Source organism: Hoplias malabaricus, chromosome 1, assembly GCF_029633855.1.
Source record: "Hoplias malabaricus isolate fHopMal1 chromosome 1, fHopMal1.hap1, whole genome shotgun sequence".
NCBI classification, from domain to species: Eukaryota; Metazoa; Chordata; class Actinopteri; order Characiformes; family Erythrinidae; genus Hoplias; species Hoplias malabaricus.
The window spans coordinates 77202283-77217410 of NC_089800.1; the positions used below are offsets into that span (position 1 = coordinate 77202283).

At 40.0% G+C, this 15128-nt stretch overlaps 1 protein-coding gene across 1 annotated transcript in view; it reads left to right on the forward strand.

Annotated features, from left to right (window-relative positions):
- The window catches only part of ltk (leukocyte receptor tyrosine kinase), a 79282-nt gene that overhangs the window by 49020 nt on the left and 15134 nt on the right, over positions 1–15128 (forward strand). The window contains exons 11-19 of the mRNA XM_066684115.1: positions 1507–1596; positions 2215–2389; positions 7503–7653; positions 8052–8183; positions 8659–8815; positions 9945–10127; positions 11646–11744; positions 14718–14870; positions 15005–15118. Coding sequence (XP_066540212.1) covers positions 1507–1596; positions 2215–2389; positions 7503–7653; positions 8052–8183; positions 8659–8815; positions 9945–10127; positions 11646–11744; positions 14718–14870; positions 15005–15118 — 1254 coding nt within the window. The remainder of the gene's footprint in view (positions 1–1506; positions 1597–2214; positions 2390–7502; positions 7654–8051; positions 8184–8658; positions 8816–9944; positions 10128–11645; positions 11745–14717; positions 14871–15004; positions 15119–15128) is intronic.

Sequence of the window (15128 nt, forward strand, 5' to 3'; positions counted from 1 at the left end):
AAGACCTTAAAGTGGTTTTCAGGACAGCCCTAGAGTATCATGAAATGAAGCTGCTATTAGGCAATTGGTCCTGAACAATGACAATGACAATGTGAACAATGTCAAAGAAGAATTAATCCCACTGGCAGAAATCTGAATCTGAGGTGAACTCAAGGGTCAGGATCTAGCCCATCAGATCCCATCAGGGTGCCCTGCATTACCTCAGTTGGCCCTGAGGAAAAGGCAAAAATTGAAGTGTCCTTAGGTGTGTGTGAGTATGTGATTCTCTGTGGTGGACTGGCGCCCCTTCCAGGGTGTATTCCCACCTATGACTATGACTATGAATGAATGAATTAATTAATATATATTAATCTACACCAATCAAACATAACATTATGACAACTTCTTTGTTTCTCCTTGTGACACATTATAATCCATCTGTTATTCTGCATACTTTGCTTGCCTTTTTCACCCTGTTCTTCAGGGTTCAGGACCCCAAACAAATGGACAATGGTCTATAATTGTAGAACTACAAAGAGTTTCTGTATGGTCAGTGGAGCTGTTCATAATCGTGTGGTTAATCTGTGTATATGTGCAAATATCATTGGAAACATAATAAATAACAAAACCATATTTATCTGAAACTTTTCCCCCTCACTGTCAGGTAGGAAGGTGATAATGTATTGATTTTGCATGCTGTTGTCATCTATCAAGCACAATAATAAACTGTCATAGCAACTAATGATTGGATTTGAGCAAACATCAAAACAGTTCAGTAAAAGTCCCTGCTTTATGTCAAAGTGGAGACAGAAAAATGTGTTTTGAAGGGTCAGAAGTGCACATGCAGTTTGGCCTTCTCCTAGCAGTGGGAGGTGTCTATTATAAAGCTCCTGATATAGTTCTCCCCTGATTCGTTCTGAAAAGCTGGGAAGGTTAGAATAGAGCATTTCTTCCTTTGTTGTTCCCATCTCACAATCCAGCGATTATTGCCAATTCTTTACTGTCGTGCTTGAGATAAGACATTGGCCCATGAACTTTCATTGGCAACATTAGGCAGGGAAATCTGTCGTTCCATTTTCCAACTTTTCTCAGAATGCTGTGTTTCTTAGTTTTCCGAAGCACTGAGAATTGGTGGTTTGGACCCTGAACTGAAGACCTGCTTTCTATTCTGTGGTCAGCTGCCATCGTCGGTGGTCCTGTTGATAATAAGCCAAGCTTTGTTATATATTGCTGTTCGTAAATAGACTAAAGACTTTGTAAATTCCTGAAATATCTGATCATTAAATGATGCTTCTTAAATTGCTTAATTTTATCAAGCTCATCTGTTCCTTTTTGTTTTATTTTGTTTCTTGCTTCTTTTTTGGGATGACACAGGGATATCATTAGTGCATTTACAATGATGGCACAGGTTTAGAAATGAATACCGTATGTTTCTCTTTCTGTCTCTCTCTCTCTCTCTCTCTCTCTCTCACATTCACTTTTCATGCTGTTCTTCCAACATGCTTTATTTCTTATTGGTTTTATCAGATTTGAATGCACTGCTCCTTGGCCATCATGATTTGGATTCCATTAGCAAGCTGGACTTCTTGAGCCCCCTTCCTGAGCCGTCTGTATCAGGTACAGTGAATTACTTTGATGCAATGATAAAATGCCTTTGTAATGAATCTTTTTTTCCAGAAAAGAAGTCAACAATTCTCATAGCAAGCCCACTTCTTGAGCAAGAACTTCACACAGCATTGAAAATACTTAAAACACAAGACTTGGCAGCATTTTATTTACTGCATTAATTTCTGCTAAAAATGTATATTACGCCGGCCTGGTAAGGAGCTAGCCATCTATTGGCTAACTCCATAGAAAACCACTTTGGGTTCTTTAAAGACATTTTCAGTGCATAGTTCTTTAGGAAGCCATTTTTAAAAGATGTTTTAGTGTGAATAACCTTAATGTTTACAGAACATCTAAAGAATATTAACCGATCTAGGAAGAGCTTTGACTTTTTAAAGAGTTGTGAATCATATTTCAGATTTTATTTAAATATTTGTTACTCTTTAGAATATTAACATTTTCATTTTGTGTGTATTCTTTGCCATATCATGATTTAACGGGACAGTACACAACATCTCGTCATGGTTAGTTTTAACCAACTTCCTCATGTAGCCTAACTAAGATTTTGGGGTTTCACCACTGTGAAGGAGACAGGAGGAGAGTGTTAACAATGTTAGGACTATCTTTCAGGAGAGTTCCAGATGACATGGTGGTTCACTTCCTGTGGGGCAAGTGGACCTCGAGGTCCCACCCAGGCCCAGTGTGACAGCACATATCGGAACACCAACGTCAGTGTTGTGGTGGGAAAAGAAGGCCCTCTCCGCGGCGTCCAGATGTGGAGAGTCCCTGCTTCCAACCGATACAAGTAAGCAAGGGTTCTGACACCAAGATTTGACTAATGTTAACACTTTCTTCACCACCTGTAGATATGGGGCTATCGTCACGCACCACTGACCCTGCTGATGGTCTGCATGCACTCTTACTGGAAATATTGAATGAATTGCTGATATTCCTCACTTTCAATTTTAAAAGCTGTTTATTTTAGCAGTAAGAGTTTATTTGCCTAAAAAAAACAAGAATAAAAGCTAGCAATATTCTGTATGTGAAAGTATAAGATGACAACTTTAAATATACTGGACTGCCACAAGGACAGTTTTGGAAAGTGTTAAACCAACACCCTCCCACACAGAATAACACTACTTACTGTAATACTATTTGAATAAAAGCAAATAATTATTACAATTACAAGTGATATTCTGTGTGTGAATATGGTGGTTTAATCCATTCTAAATCTATTTGTGGCAATCCAATACCTAGTTTTACCCATTCATATATACTTCATTATGTTAAGTCAAGTGTGCTTGTGATTTAATAAATCCCTACGATCACTGAGAACATCTGGAAACAAAGTTGGTTCTTCACACTCAATCACAACACATCTACTAATTCTAAGAAAAAATAAAATTGTACTCTATTTATGTTTTGTATTTATTGTAATCATATATAATTATATACAACCCCCATGCTCCTTGAGCAGATAAATGAGTGTGAATAATAATAATTAGCTTAGGTGCATCTATGTTCGAGTATAAAAAATCTAAATAACAAGACATGATTTGCAAAGTACACAAGGATGATGTGAAATGGCTGCTATGATTTATGACATTTGTCATCACTGAAAAAAGCACTACCAATTTGGGTCTTTTCAAAATATTTTCTTAATATATCAGATTTGAATAATTCTCAGTTCTCTTCTTTACAGTCTGTTTTCAACTACAGACAGAGCTGTAATTTTGCATGATTTATTATTCATATGTCCTGAAGGGTGCATGGGAGTTTGCTCAACCAGTCTACATGTGTTTTGTGGATCTGGAGAAGGCATTCGACCATGTCCCTCTGGGTATTCTGTGGGGGGTGCTCAGGGAGTATGGGGTACTGGGCTCTTTGCTACGAGCCATCCAGTCCCTGTATAAACAGAGCCGGAGTGTGGTTCATATGGCTGGCAGTAAGTCCGACTGGTTTCCAGTCGGAGTTGGACTCCGTCAGGGCTGCCCGTTGTCACCGGTTCTGTTCATAATTTTATGGACATAATTTCTCGGCGTAGCCAAGTGGCGGAGGGTGTCCGGTTTGGTGGTCTCAGGATTCCATGTCTGCTTTTTGTGGATGATGTGGTCTTGTTGGCTTCACGTGGATGATGTGGTCTCCATGGTACTCAGTCGGAAAAGGGTGGAATGCTCTCTCCAGGTTGGAAGTGAGATCCTGCCTCAAGTGGAGGAGTTTAAATACCTCGGGGTCTTGTTCACGAGTGAGGGAAAGATGGAGCGTGAGATTGACAGGCGGATCGGTGCAGCGTCAGCAGTAATAGGGCTCTGTACTGGTCCGTTGTGGTGAAGAGAGAGCTGAGCAGAAAAGCAAAGCTCTCGATTTACCGTTCAATCTACGTCCCAACCCTCACCTATGGTCACGAGCTTTGGGTAGTGACCGAAAGAACGAGATCGCGGCTACAAGCGGCTGAAGTGTGTTTTCTCTGCAGGGTGTCTGGACTCCCCCTTAGAGACAGGGTTAGGAGCTCGGACATCCGGGAGAGACTCGGAGTGGAGCCGCTGCTCCTCCACGTCGAGAGGAGCCAGTTGAGGTGGTTCGGATGCCTCCTGGACGCCTTCCTGTGAGGTGTTCCGAGCATGTCCAACAGGGAGGAGGCCCCGGGGCAGACCAAGAACACGCTGGAGAGACTACATGTCTTGACTGGCCTGGGAACGCCTCGGTATATCCCCGGAGGAGCTGGAGGCGGTGGCTGGGGAGAGGGAGGTCTGGGTTTCTTTGCTCCGACTGCTTCCCCTGCGACTCGGATCCGGATAAGCGGTGGATAATGGATGGATGGATGGATGGATGGATAGATATTATTCATATGAAGAAGGGGAGACAGCGGGTTTTTAAAGGGTGTTAATATCAGTATTAGATTCCACTGTTGTAGTGTGCTGTACAGGAACTGGGTTTGTATGTTTTTAAATACATTACATATGTAATATTCATCATCAATTCATAATCATTTTTGATATTGCCGTTATGTTATTGTTACAGCTATCCAGTGGTGACCAGATGTTTTATAATTTTTTTTTCTCCATAGTATTACTTTAAGGGCGATTGTGGTAAGAAATTGCTTTAGAGAAAATAATTATACAGCTTAACTCAGCTTGAAAGTGTTTTATTCGAAGCTAAATGTAAATCAAATCATCTTACATCTCCAGGTGGCAGCAAACAGTGATGTTTCTCGTGATTTATATTTGCCCTTTAAATGTCAAGGGTCTCATCAGAATCAGCATGCTGTATCAGTGTCCTTGATGATACTCTGGCTTTTTTCCACTTCCTCCTCCTTTGATTTCGAGAAGGAACAGGAGTAATCAACTAACTGAGTCCAAGTTACATAATTTATTACACACCCATTTAACCTCGTGCCCATTCCCAAATTGATTTTGCATTGCCTGAGACCAAGCAGAAAAATATCTCAATATGGATCGCATTTAAAACAGAGTCAGATGTGCTACATCATTTCTGGTAACATGGCTTTGTTCTGACTAAGCTGATCAGGTATGGAGCCATGTTCTGTACCACATCACTGCTGTTCTGCTTCCAATGCTCTCAGTTTTAGAAAAATGTTATGATTTGAACCATATTTTATAGCTATATCTCTTCAAATCACACAGTGCTACCCAGCAGGGAGAGTCAAGGTTACTCCCATTGAGACATGTGAAGCCAGCCATCTTTAACAAATCATTTGACAGTTCAAAATGCTTGAAGGAGAGCATCAGCTGCTCGGTTCAGTTACAATAAACAGAGAGCGAGGCCAAACTGGCTACGCATCACCAGGAATCAAACCAACAGTGTAATGATGGCAAGACCAAATCAAGGGCCAAAACACTGTTGGCACTCAGGAGCCGACTTTAAACCAATTTTTTGACACTTGACATCAGTAGCATGTCATTTACTGTACAGATTGTCTAACACGTGATTAAAAAACATTTATTTTGAGAGTTATGTAACACTATAGTGCTGAATCCTGTCATGTTTGGGCTCACACCTTGTCACAAATGGATATTTACAGCAGAAGCAAGGCTTATTCTCCCTAAACTGTCAAGATTGATTATAGATAGTCACAGCAAAAAGGTTTGGGAAGACATTTAACCACCACAGGCTGCAGAGTCTACCCACTGCTCCAACTTTTCTAGACTATTTCTCTCTCTCTTTCTCTCTGTCTCTCTCTCCCCCTTCTCGCTTACCACACACCCTCTTTCTTCTGAAAGCAAGTACCCAGTGAGTCACAGGCTGAAGGCATAGATTAATCTGTTTCTGCACTTTGCTTAATCTGGCCCCTGTGCTGTGAAGGCTTTGAACTGATTTGCTGTGATTGCCAGGCTTGTCCTGGGAGCTCAATAGCAGCAGCTAAGATGTGCCAAGAAGCCAGACAGAGAGTGAGAAAGTAGCCGAAAGAAAGGCAGATTGTTGCTTCTTTGCTCTCAATCACTAGACCGAAGAGCTCTAAAAGCTTTCAGCTGATCCCCCCTCTTTATGGCACAACACTGTTATGGGTAAATCTGGAAAGTGGCTGGTACAGATGATTGATCCTTATCCGCTTCCATTAGTGTATAATATTTTGAAGTACAGTGAATAATTGTTCTAAAGTGCCTTAAGACATTGTTGATATTAATCACAAATGTTTGAACTTCCCCCAAAACATCAGTTCAATACATTCATTGTGCAAATTCCCTCTTTCATTCATTCATTCATTCATTGTCTGTAACCGCTTATCCGGTTCATGGTCGCTGTGGATCCAGAGCCTACCAGGAATCACTGGGCACAAGGCGCAAATTACCTCAAGTTCACGATAATTCTAATCCTAGCATAGTGGAGCTTATGCTTTGATGGGTGAAAAGCAGGATGAATTTCTTTCAAGACGTCTCAAGCAAGATAAATGTTTTTGACCTTGTTCTTTTATGCAATTGTAAGACAGATCGGCATATAACAACAAAGTATGTTTTCAATCTGTGTACAGTAACATAGGCTTGTCACAATAGCCTGTTTTTTGTGGTCAATATATTGCTCCAGATAAATTATTCATTCATTATGTGTAAGCGCTTATCCAGTTCAGGGTCGCGGTGGGTCTGGAGCCTACCTGGAATCATTGGGCGCAGAGCGGGAATACACCCTGGAGGGGGCACCACTCCTTTACAGGGCAACACACGCACATTCACTCACACCTACGGACACTTTTGAGTCACCAATCCACCTACCAATGTGTGTTTTTGGACCGGGGGAGGAAACCGGAGCACCTGGAGGAAACCCACACAGACACAGTGAGAACACACCAAACTGCTCACAGACAGTCACCCGGAGCGGGACTTGAACCCACAACCTCCAGGTCCCTGGAACTGTGTGCCTGATAATGAATGAATCAATGAATAATATTTATGTTGTTGCAATATTGTGTTCTTGAATTTAATAAAAAAGTATTTTTCAGTGTTTTGTCATATCGCCAAGAATATTGTTATTGCCAAAATATCCTGCAATATTGTGATATTATTTTAGGGCCATATCGCCCACCCCTAATCCTGAATGAGTAAAATATTTTTTGTTTACAAACAAATTGACATAAAAGTCCCAGAATAGAGGAGGGAAAAACAGAGCAGAACCGTAGCACTAGTAGCTAAAATATTGGTGATGTTTATTCTTAAACAAACATGACAGTAAACATAATGGGCGAAATTAAGGTGAGCAAAAATGACTGAGGAAATGTCCCTATTTTGTATGAAAAATCTATAATATAGTTAATGTGGCATGTCTTTATTAACTTTTTATTAAATCTGTTGGGTGTAACTATACGCTTTGGTTGGTACATTATATGGCCATATCATTCAGTTATGCATTTGGATACTGTTTGCTCCTTGAATTAAAACACTAAAATACCATTTTTTGGCCCGCAGGATCTCAGCCTACGGAGCTGCTGGAGGCAAAGGAGCAAAAAACCACAACAAGCGCTCACATGGGGTCATCATCTCAGCCATCTTCACACTGGAAAAGGGGGACATTTTGTACCTCCTGATCGGTCACCAGGGTGAAGATGCTTGTCCAGGGGTGAGTGACCAACACTCACTTTAGGAGCAACAAAACAATGTGAATCGCCTGACTTTTTGGTTGTGTGCATAGGAATGCATCTCTTTATGCATTCATCCCATCAATGGGAGATTGCAAGTTGGATCCCAGCGTTGGCCTATCACTCAGCGCAGTGCTTGCCAACAAAGGTGTCTGTTACAGTAGATTATGTGACTGGGTAACTGGGTGGCTAGTGTTCTCATCCAAGTGCATTGAGCTGTCAAGTGGCATTGTATTAGTGTCAGCTGAAGTAAATTAATTTTCAGTTCCATTTAACCACACATTTTAGGTGGTTTTCTTTAGTTCTGTTTTGTTGTTCACCTTGGCCACAACTCACATTGTGCTGATTCTCTTCCTAATATTCTCTGCTTCTTCTGCAGAGGAACAATTTGACCCACAAAATCTGCCTGGGTGAGTCATCAGTGATTGAAGACGGCTTTGACAGAGAGGGTGCTGCTATGGAATATGCTGGGGGAGGTGGCGGCGGCGGGGGCGCTACCTTCATTTTTCGGGTAAAATTTTGCTCATTTCTATTGTTTTTATGATAATTACCATTCAAAATTTGATATGAAACTGAAAAAGAATTTATATTCAATGTCGGTTTTGGTCCTAAATCCGCATATGGTTCAGACACATAGTTCTTTTAAACACAACTAGAAACAAATAAATTAGGCTGTTTGGAGAGGAGAAGAGGGCAACACATGTTCCATAACATTGATAATTTTCAAACTACTATGTAAACCCCTCCCCACCCACTTTGACTGAGGGACACTGCCTGAAGGGATTCATGTGGATAACACTCTCTGGCTCACTGTGCTAGTCTAGATAAGCATTTCTGAGACATGCTGAAAGTATTTGGATTTGTTTGAACTGGGCTGCAGATGGAAGTGCCTATGGTCTGGGACGATAACGGTGATTTGATTTCTTTTTTATTTTGAGATTCATGTTTTTCCTCTCTTTTTTCTTTTTTGGGATGCCTGGGTACAGATGGAGAATGGGGAGCCGGTGCCTCTGCTGATAGCAGCGGGTGGAGGAGGAAAGGCCTACCTGGAGGACCCCGAAAGCAGTTCAGACCAGATTCCACTAGAGCAGTATGAAAACGACACAATGGCAACTGGAGTCAATGGCAGAACTGGAGCAGCAGGTCTTCATCTACTGAACCGCACTACTGTACATACTAGATAAACCCAGGATTCCTTATTGTAACTTGTGGTCCACTTAGGGTGATATATCTTGTGTCTTGTACCATATACCAGTCCTGTTACATTTATAAATTGTCCAGACTTTCATCATTTTGAAGGAATGGAGCTGATTTTGTTACTCTTGCTGTGAGATGTATGTAAATGCACTGCATTGGCAATCCTGGATTCTGCCCCATTTAAAAAGCAATCTGATGTAAAGTCTCCTCATAGCTTTAGTAGGCAGTTATAAATATATGTTCATCGGCAACCAATCAGAATACAGATGATTTACCATTAATATGGTCTTAAACCATAGGTTGGGATGAAAAGATGCTGGATAATGTGTCTTAATGGAAAAAATGAATAATGTATGTTGTTGGCAAATCAACCCAGACATAAATATCAGTATCTCTGGAAAAAAAAATATGTTTAATTTAAAATAAAATATAAACAAATACGTGTTTGACCTGATTCTGCCCTCAAAAATGCAATGAATGCTTCTGCACATAATTGTAGACCACTGAGCAGCCCACAGTTCTGAGCAAAAACATTGTGGTTCACTGAAGCTCACAAAGCAGTGAATGGACAAATTAGTTGCTCAGTTTTTTCTTACTTTTTTCCATCTGAGGTCATTGTCATTCCTTGTTGCTGAGGCCAAAAGCTGTTTAGCTGTTTTGAGACACTCCATTAGGTATTAAGCAGCATTTTCCATATTACAGAGCTCTTTTTAGGTTGGTGTTTTGGCATTCGGATCAAATTATCTCGATAGTCACTCTGTAATGAAAGATGTTCTGTGGGTCAAGCTTTTGTCTTTTTAATAACATGAAAGCTTTTACTTTTTAAATTATGTCAGGGAGGAGAGATAACAAATGGCTGTGGAATGGAAAACAGTGTGGACAATACATCAAGCTGGTGCTTGGGGACATTTGTAGACCCATGCTATTTATTTTGTCCGGCACTGAAAGAATTTGTTTGATGGTGACTGCAACGTTACATTCAGAAGTGTCCAGAGCTTTACCAAACAGTGTAACTTATTCATTTGTGTGTGTGTAAGTTCGTTTATAAGTGTGCTTTTTTGTGTATTCTTAACAGGAGGAGGAGGTGGATGGAAGGACACTACAACACACCCCTGGGCAGGAAAATCCCTGCTTGAAGGAGCAGAAGGGGGCTTGTCCTGCCCGCAGGCCTTGTCCAAACTTGGCTGGGCCACATATGGTGGCTTTGGGGGAGGAGGAGGGGCATGCACTGCTGGAGGAGGTGGAGGAGGATACAGAGGTCAGTGTATTGATAGAAACATCAGTGCTAAAATAGTACATGGCCAAGAGCAACTTGCATTGCTTCCCAGTTGTCTCAATTCTCAATATTTTAATTCACAATCCAGGCAACCACACTACGCTGTAACTGCCCTTGCCTACATCTAGAGCATGATTAAGTATTGTAAAATCTGCCAAATGTAATAAACATAGGCCTAACTGGAATATAGTATGTTTTCAAAATAAATCAAAATATAGCCTGATTAATTCTATAATGCCCTTAAAACCTGGTGTGTATGCTCTGTATATTTAGCAATCGCAAAAAAGGTCAGAAAATGTACGAAACAAACATCTCTTACTGCTGTTAAATAACTGGTTGAATATATTTTGGTAAAATTAGCAAGCTGCCTCATAGAATGGTTGAAGTTATTGAGAGATATAGATGCATTTGAAGCCCTTAATTCTAGATGTTACGAGCAACAAAATACAGGTATGTTCTCATTTATTCCATTATATTAAAGACTGTACGGATTCCAGTTAAAATGAAGGGAAACATCTGCAAGTAGATATGCTGTGTAATGAAATATAAGGAATATCCAATGTGACCTTCTGCATATATTTACCCTAAAATCTGCTTATTTGTATTTTTTGCTAAATTCTGTTGAAATAAATGTAATTCACAAATATTTCTCTTAATCTTGTTCTTTGGATGTGATCGAGACACAAAATACCCTGTTTTCAAAGATGTTTATTGTGAGACAGAGTAATTGTGCTGTATTACCTTTACAAAAGCAGTACGTTCTTTCATAAGATGCTTTAACACAGCCAGACACATTAGAGGTACTTCAGAGCTGTGTAATTTTCTGTTATAAGTCAACAGAGAACACAATGGCATCTTTCTTTTACACCATCAGAGCTGGTATTTGGCTCATCCATTTGAGAAGAGAGGCACACACAAAGGCTGTATTCAAACTTAAGAAAGTAGAAAAGGGCTATCTATCCTACAGGTTTATGTAGCAGTTACTGATTATAAAGGCACATTGGTTACTATATGTACAATAAACATTTTGTATTGAATTTGCAATGGGCGGCACTGTGGTGCAGCAAGTAGTGTCGCAGTCACACAGCTCCAGTGATCTGGAGGTTGTGGGTTCAAGTCCCACTCCAGGTGACTGTCTGTGAGGAGTTTGGTGTGTTCTCCCTGTGTTTGTTTGGGTTTCCTCCCATGGTCCAGAAACACACGTTGGCAGGAACCCCCTCCAGGTTGTGTTCCTGCCTTGCACCCATTGAATTGGATAAGTGGTTACAGAGAATGAATGAGTGAATGAATTTGCATTGAACTCCTGTGTGTGTGTGATTTGAATAAAACCTACTTCGCTGATATAATTTTTGCCCAACCTAAAATTTCATTAAACATTTGTGAATTTAAGTGGACACATTTTGAATAATATATCCCAATGTACTTAAATAGTATTATAATATATAGTAAATGTAAATAGCATAGTAATAATATGGTATTTTTTTTCACACTTTCCATTAGGTGGTGATGTTTCCTACACTGATGACATCACAGCAGATGGGCAGGATGGCATTTCCTTTGTCCACCCTTCAGGAGAGATCTTTCTACAGCCATTGGCAGGTCAGTGATTCATACAAAATACTATGGAGTTGTTTCCCAGACATGGATTAAGCCTAGCCCTGGACTACACAGCATTTCGTTTAATTGTGATTTTCCATTAAAGAATGATTTAGTCCAGGACTACTCTTAATCCCTGTCTGGGAAGCCACCCCAAAATGTCAGAATTATTTATTTATGATTAAATGTAGTGAGGGCGGCACGGTGGTGCAGCAGGTGTTGCAGTCACACAGCTTCAGGGACCTGGAGGTTGTGGGTTTGATTCCCGCTCAGGGTGACTGTCTGTGACTAGGCTCTGGACCCACCGCGTCCCTGAACTGGATAAGTGCTTACAGATAATGAATGAATGATGTAGTGAATTATCTATATAAATGTAAGTTGCTTTTACCCAGTAAACAGGAACACACACACACACACACACACAGAGTCAATGATTCAATAAAAGAAATGGGAATTGAAAACCTTGTGGTGTGTAATAGAGGGCCTTGTGCAACCCATTGATGGTGACGCTAGAGTTTTCAGTAGTCCATATTCAGTAAGGCCACATAGACCCTACAGTGCAGTTAGGACACAGTATCTTAAACCTATTAATAATCGTTTAATGGGATCTTTACCAGAGGCAAGAATCTAGATAAGAGGAGAATAATGAAGCATGATTCAACGTCATTCTTTGTAGAGTGATGTGAAATGATCTTTATCCTTGTGGTGCAAGAAATTAGATTACGTCTTCAAGGTTTTCAAGGTTACATATTTATATCATATTCAGTTCAAATAATTTTTTTTCTTCTTACAAACACAAATGGAGAACATCATGCTGTGCATGCAAGACACCCACAGAGTCTCTGAAAAGCTGCAGCTTTCTGTAGAGAAAGTGAGTGAAAATCTTAGAAATGTCTCTAGGTGGGAACAACACAGCAAACACTAAATTAACATTTAACAGGTTTTTGTCTCCCAATGTGATATAAAATATCTCAAAATATATGTTAGTTGGCAAGGGGTGACCATAATATAATAATAACCCGTACATTTCACAACAACTGGACAGTAACAGGCACCTAGGGCTGGTTTCCCAGACAGGGATTAAGCTTAATCCTGGACTATATTCTCCTTTAAAATCACAATTAAAATTGTTATGTAGCCCAGGACAAGGTTTACTTTTGTCTGGGAAACCAAGCCTTAGAATATCAAGGAGAAGTGTGTATGCAAATAGGATTAGTTTCCTCAAACATTACTCCACATGCCACCTTACCTTCTGATGTACATTTGTCATCAGAGCCTCTTTTGTTTTGTTTTTTTTGTTTTTGCAAACAAAGTTGGTTTTCATGCAATATGTGTCCATACATAGTTGCCCATTCTTTTTGGGGATGCGTACCATGACCTTATCCATACATAGCTAGCTTGTTGTCTTCACAAGGAAGAGGAGTATGGAAGCAAATCTGTCACATCAGACTTTGAAATATTACCACCTTTGAATTTGTAGCACTGCATTTTTTTGCACTGAAATTATGCATCTGAATTTTGTTGCTTTCAAATTTAAGTCTTAAGATTTCCACCTCTGAATATTTTGCTTTGCAATTATGCACCTGAATATAATTGCTCAATTCAAGCTTAAAAATTCAAACAATATATTTCGAAGTTGCACAAATTCGACAGGCCAAATTCAGATGCCAAAATTCAGATACACATCTGGGATACAAAGGATAAGCAATCGATTCATTAGGATTTTCTTTTTCACCTTAAATGGTGCACTAGTTTCACGTTACACGTTTAGCTTCCTTCCGTGGATATTATCTCTTTATTTTCAGAGTGTCTCAAAAATCTGAAAGGCTCACTAAAGACACAATATAACAGACTATTGATGTCCTGAAGATGAAGAAATTCTACTGTGGAATTTTTATATAATTGCCCTATAAACATAGCATTGGACATGACAGAATATGTGGGGAAATTGTGCATTTGGCTAAATTCATTGGGCATTATCTCTTTATTTTCAAAGTGTCTCAAACATCTGAAAGCTCTCTCTTTCTCGCTCTCTCGCACGCACACACACAGGCACACACACACACACACACACACACAGAGAGAGAGAGACAGCGCTCAGCAGTGTATCCAGCTGTATTTCCTCCCTCACACTCTCATTAATCTCACTTTGCCACATATCAGCTCCCTTTGTTTCAGGATATTGTGAAGTCATTTCTCAGTGCTCCAGAACATAACTTACAACTCTCTTGTGCTATTACCGATAGGCTTGTGTATACAGAGTGTACTCTAATTATCACAGCTCAGAAAACTGGAAAAAAACTACTGTTGGGGCTCCTTCAAAAGGCTGAGGGCACCAGTGATATATTTGCTTCCCGGCAGCCAAAAACCAGTAACATTAATCACTTAAACCATAATGCGCAGGATAGTGTTATAACCTGAGTTTGGTAAATGTTTAATGGTTGTGACGTACAGTAGTTCTTTCATATTTTATCATATGAACTGCATGGACTGAAAGCTGAATATTTTTGTTGTGTGATAAATTGTGTGGCTTTATTTTTGTAATATTATCCAAACAAGCCAGATTTATTGCACTATTTTATGTGGCTACTTCACATCTATGTATCCTGGGTGTAATATGTATAAAAGGGTTTTTAAAACCTGTTTGAGAGGAGTAAGAGGTGTTTTTATATATTTTCACTGTTGGAAAAAATTGTTTCTCCTTTTTCATAATAATTGTGGACTGGCTGTGTGAAATTGTCCACAGAAATGAGTGTGTGAGTGATGGTTAAATGTATGATGCCCTGCGATGGACTGGCACCTTGTCCAGGGCGTGTTACTGCCTTGCGCCCATTAATTCTGGGTAGATTCCAGATCCACTTTGACCCTGATCACGATTAAGTGCTTAAAGTAAAAGAATGAATGAATGTACTTTTTTTTCTGAAACGTTACTAGATAGTGATATGTAATGCATATATTTCTCCCTAATGTCTGCAGCCATGGAGAGTCACGGTGAGGCTGAGATTGAAGTTCATTTGAACTGCAGCCACTGTCAGACTCAGAGCTGTAAAAGAGATGAAGATAGTAGACTCATCCTCTGTCTGTGTCACAACGAGGAGGTTCTCGCTCCAGACAACATCACCTGCATAGGTAACTAAACATGCTAAACTAGTATTCTTCAAATAGGAAGATACCTTTTTGAAATTCAAAAGTGTATATATATATTTTTTATATATATATATATTTATATATTTTTTTATCTCATCCCATCTTTGATCCTCCAGTAGAGAAACAGGGCCCAGTGTCTGAGGGACACCTGTCCCTGTCCCTAGTGCTGGCCGTGGTGGCGTCCACTATGTTGATGGGAATCGTGCTGACCTGTGCCAGCCTCACACTCAGTAAGAGACT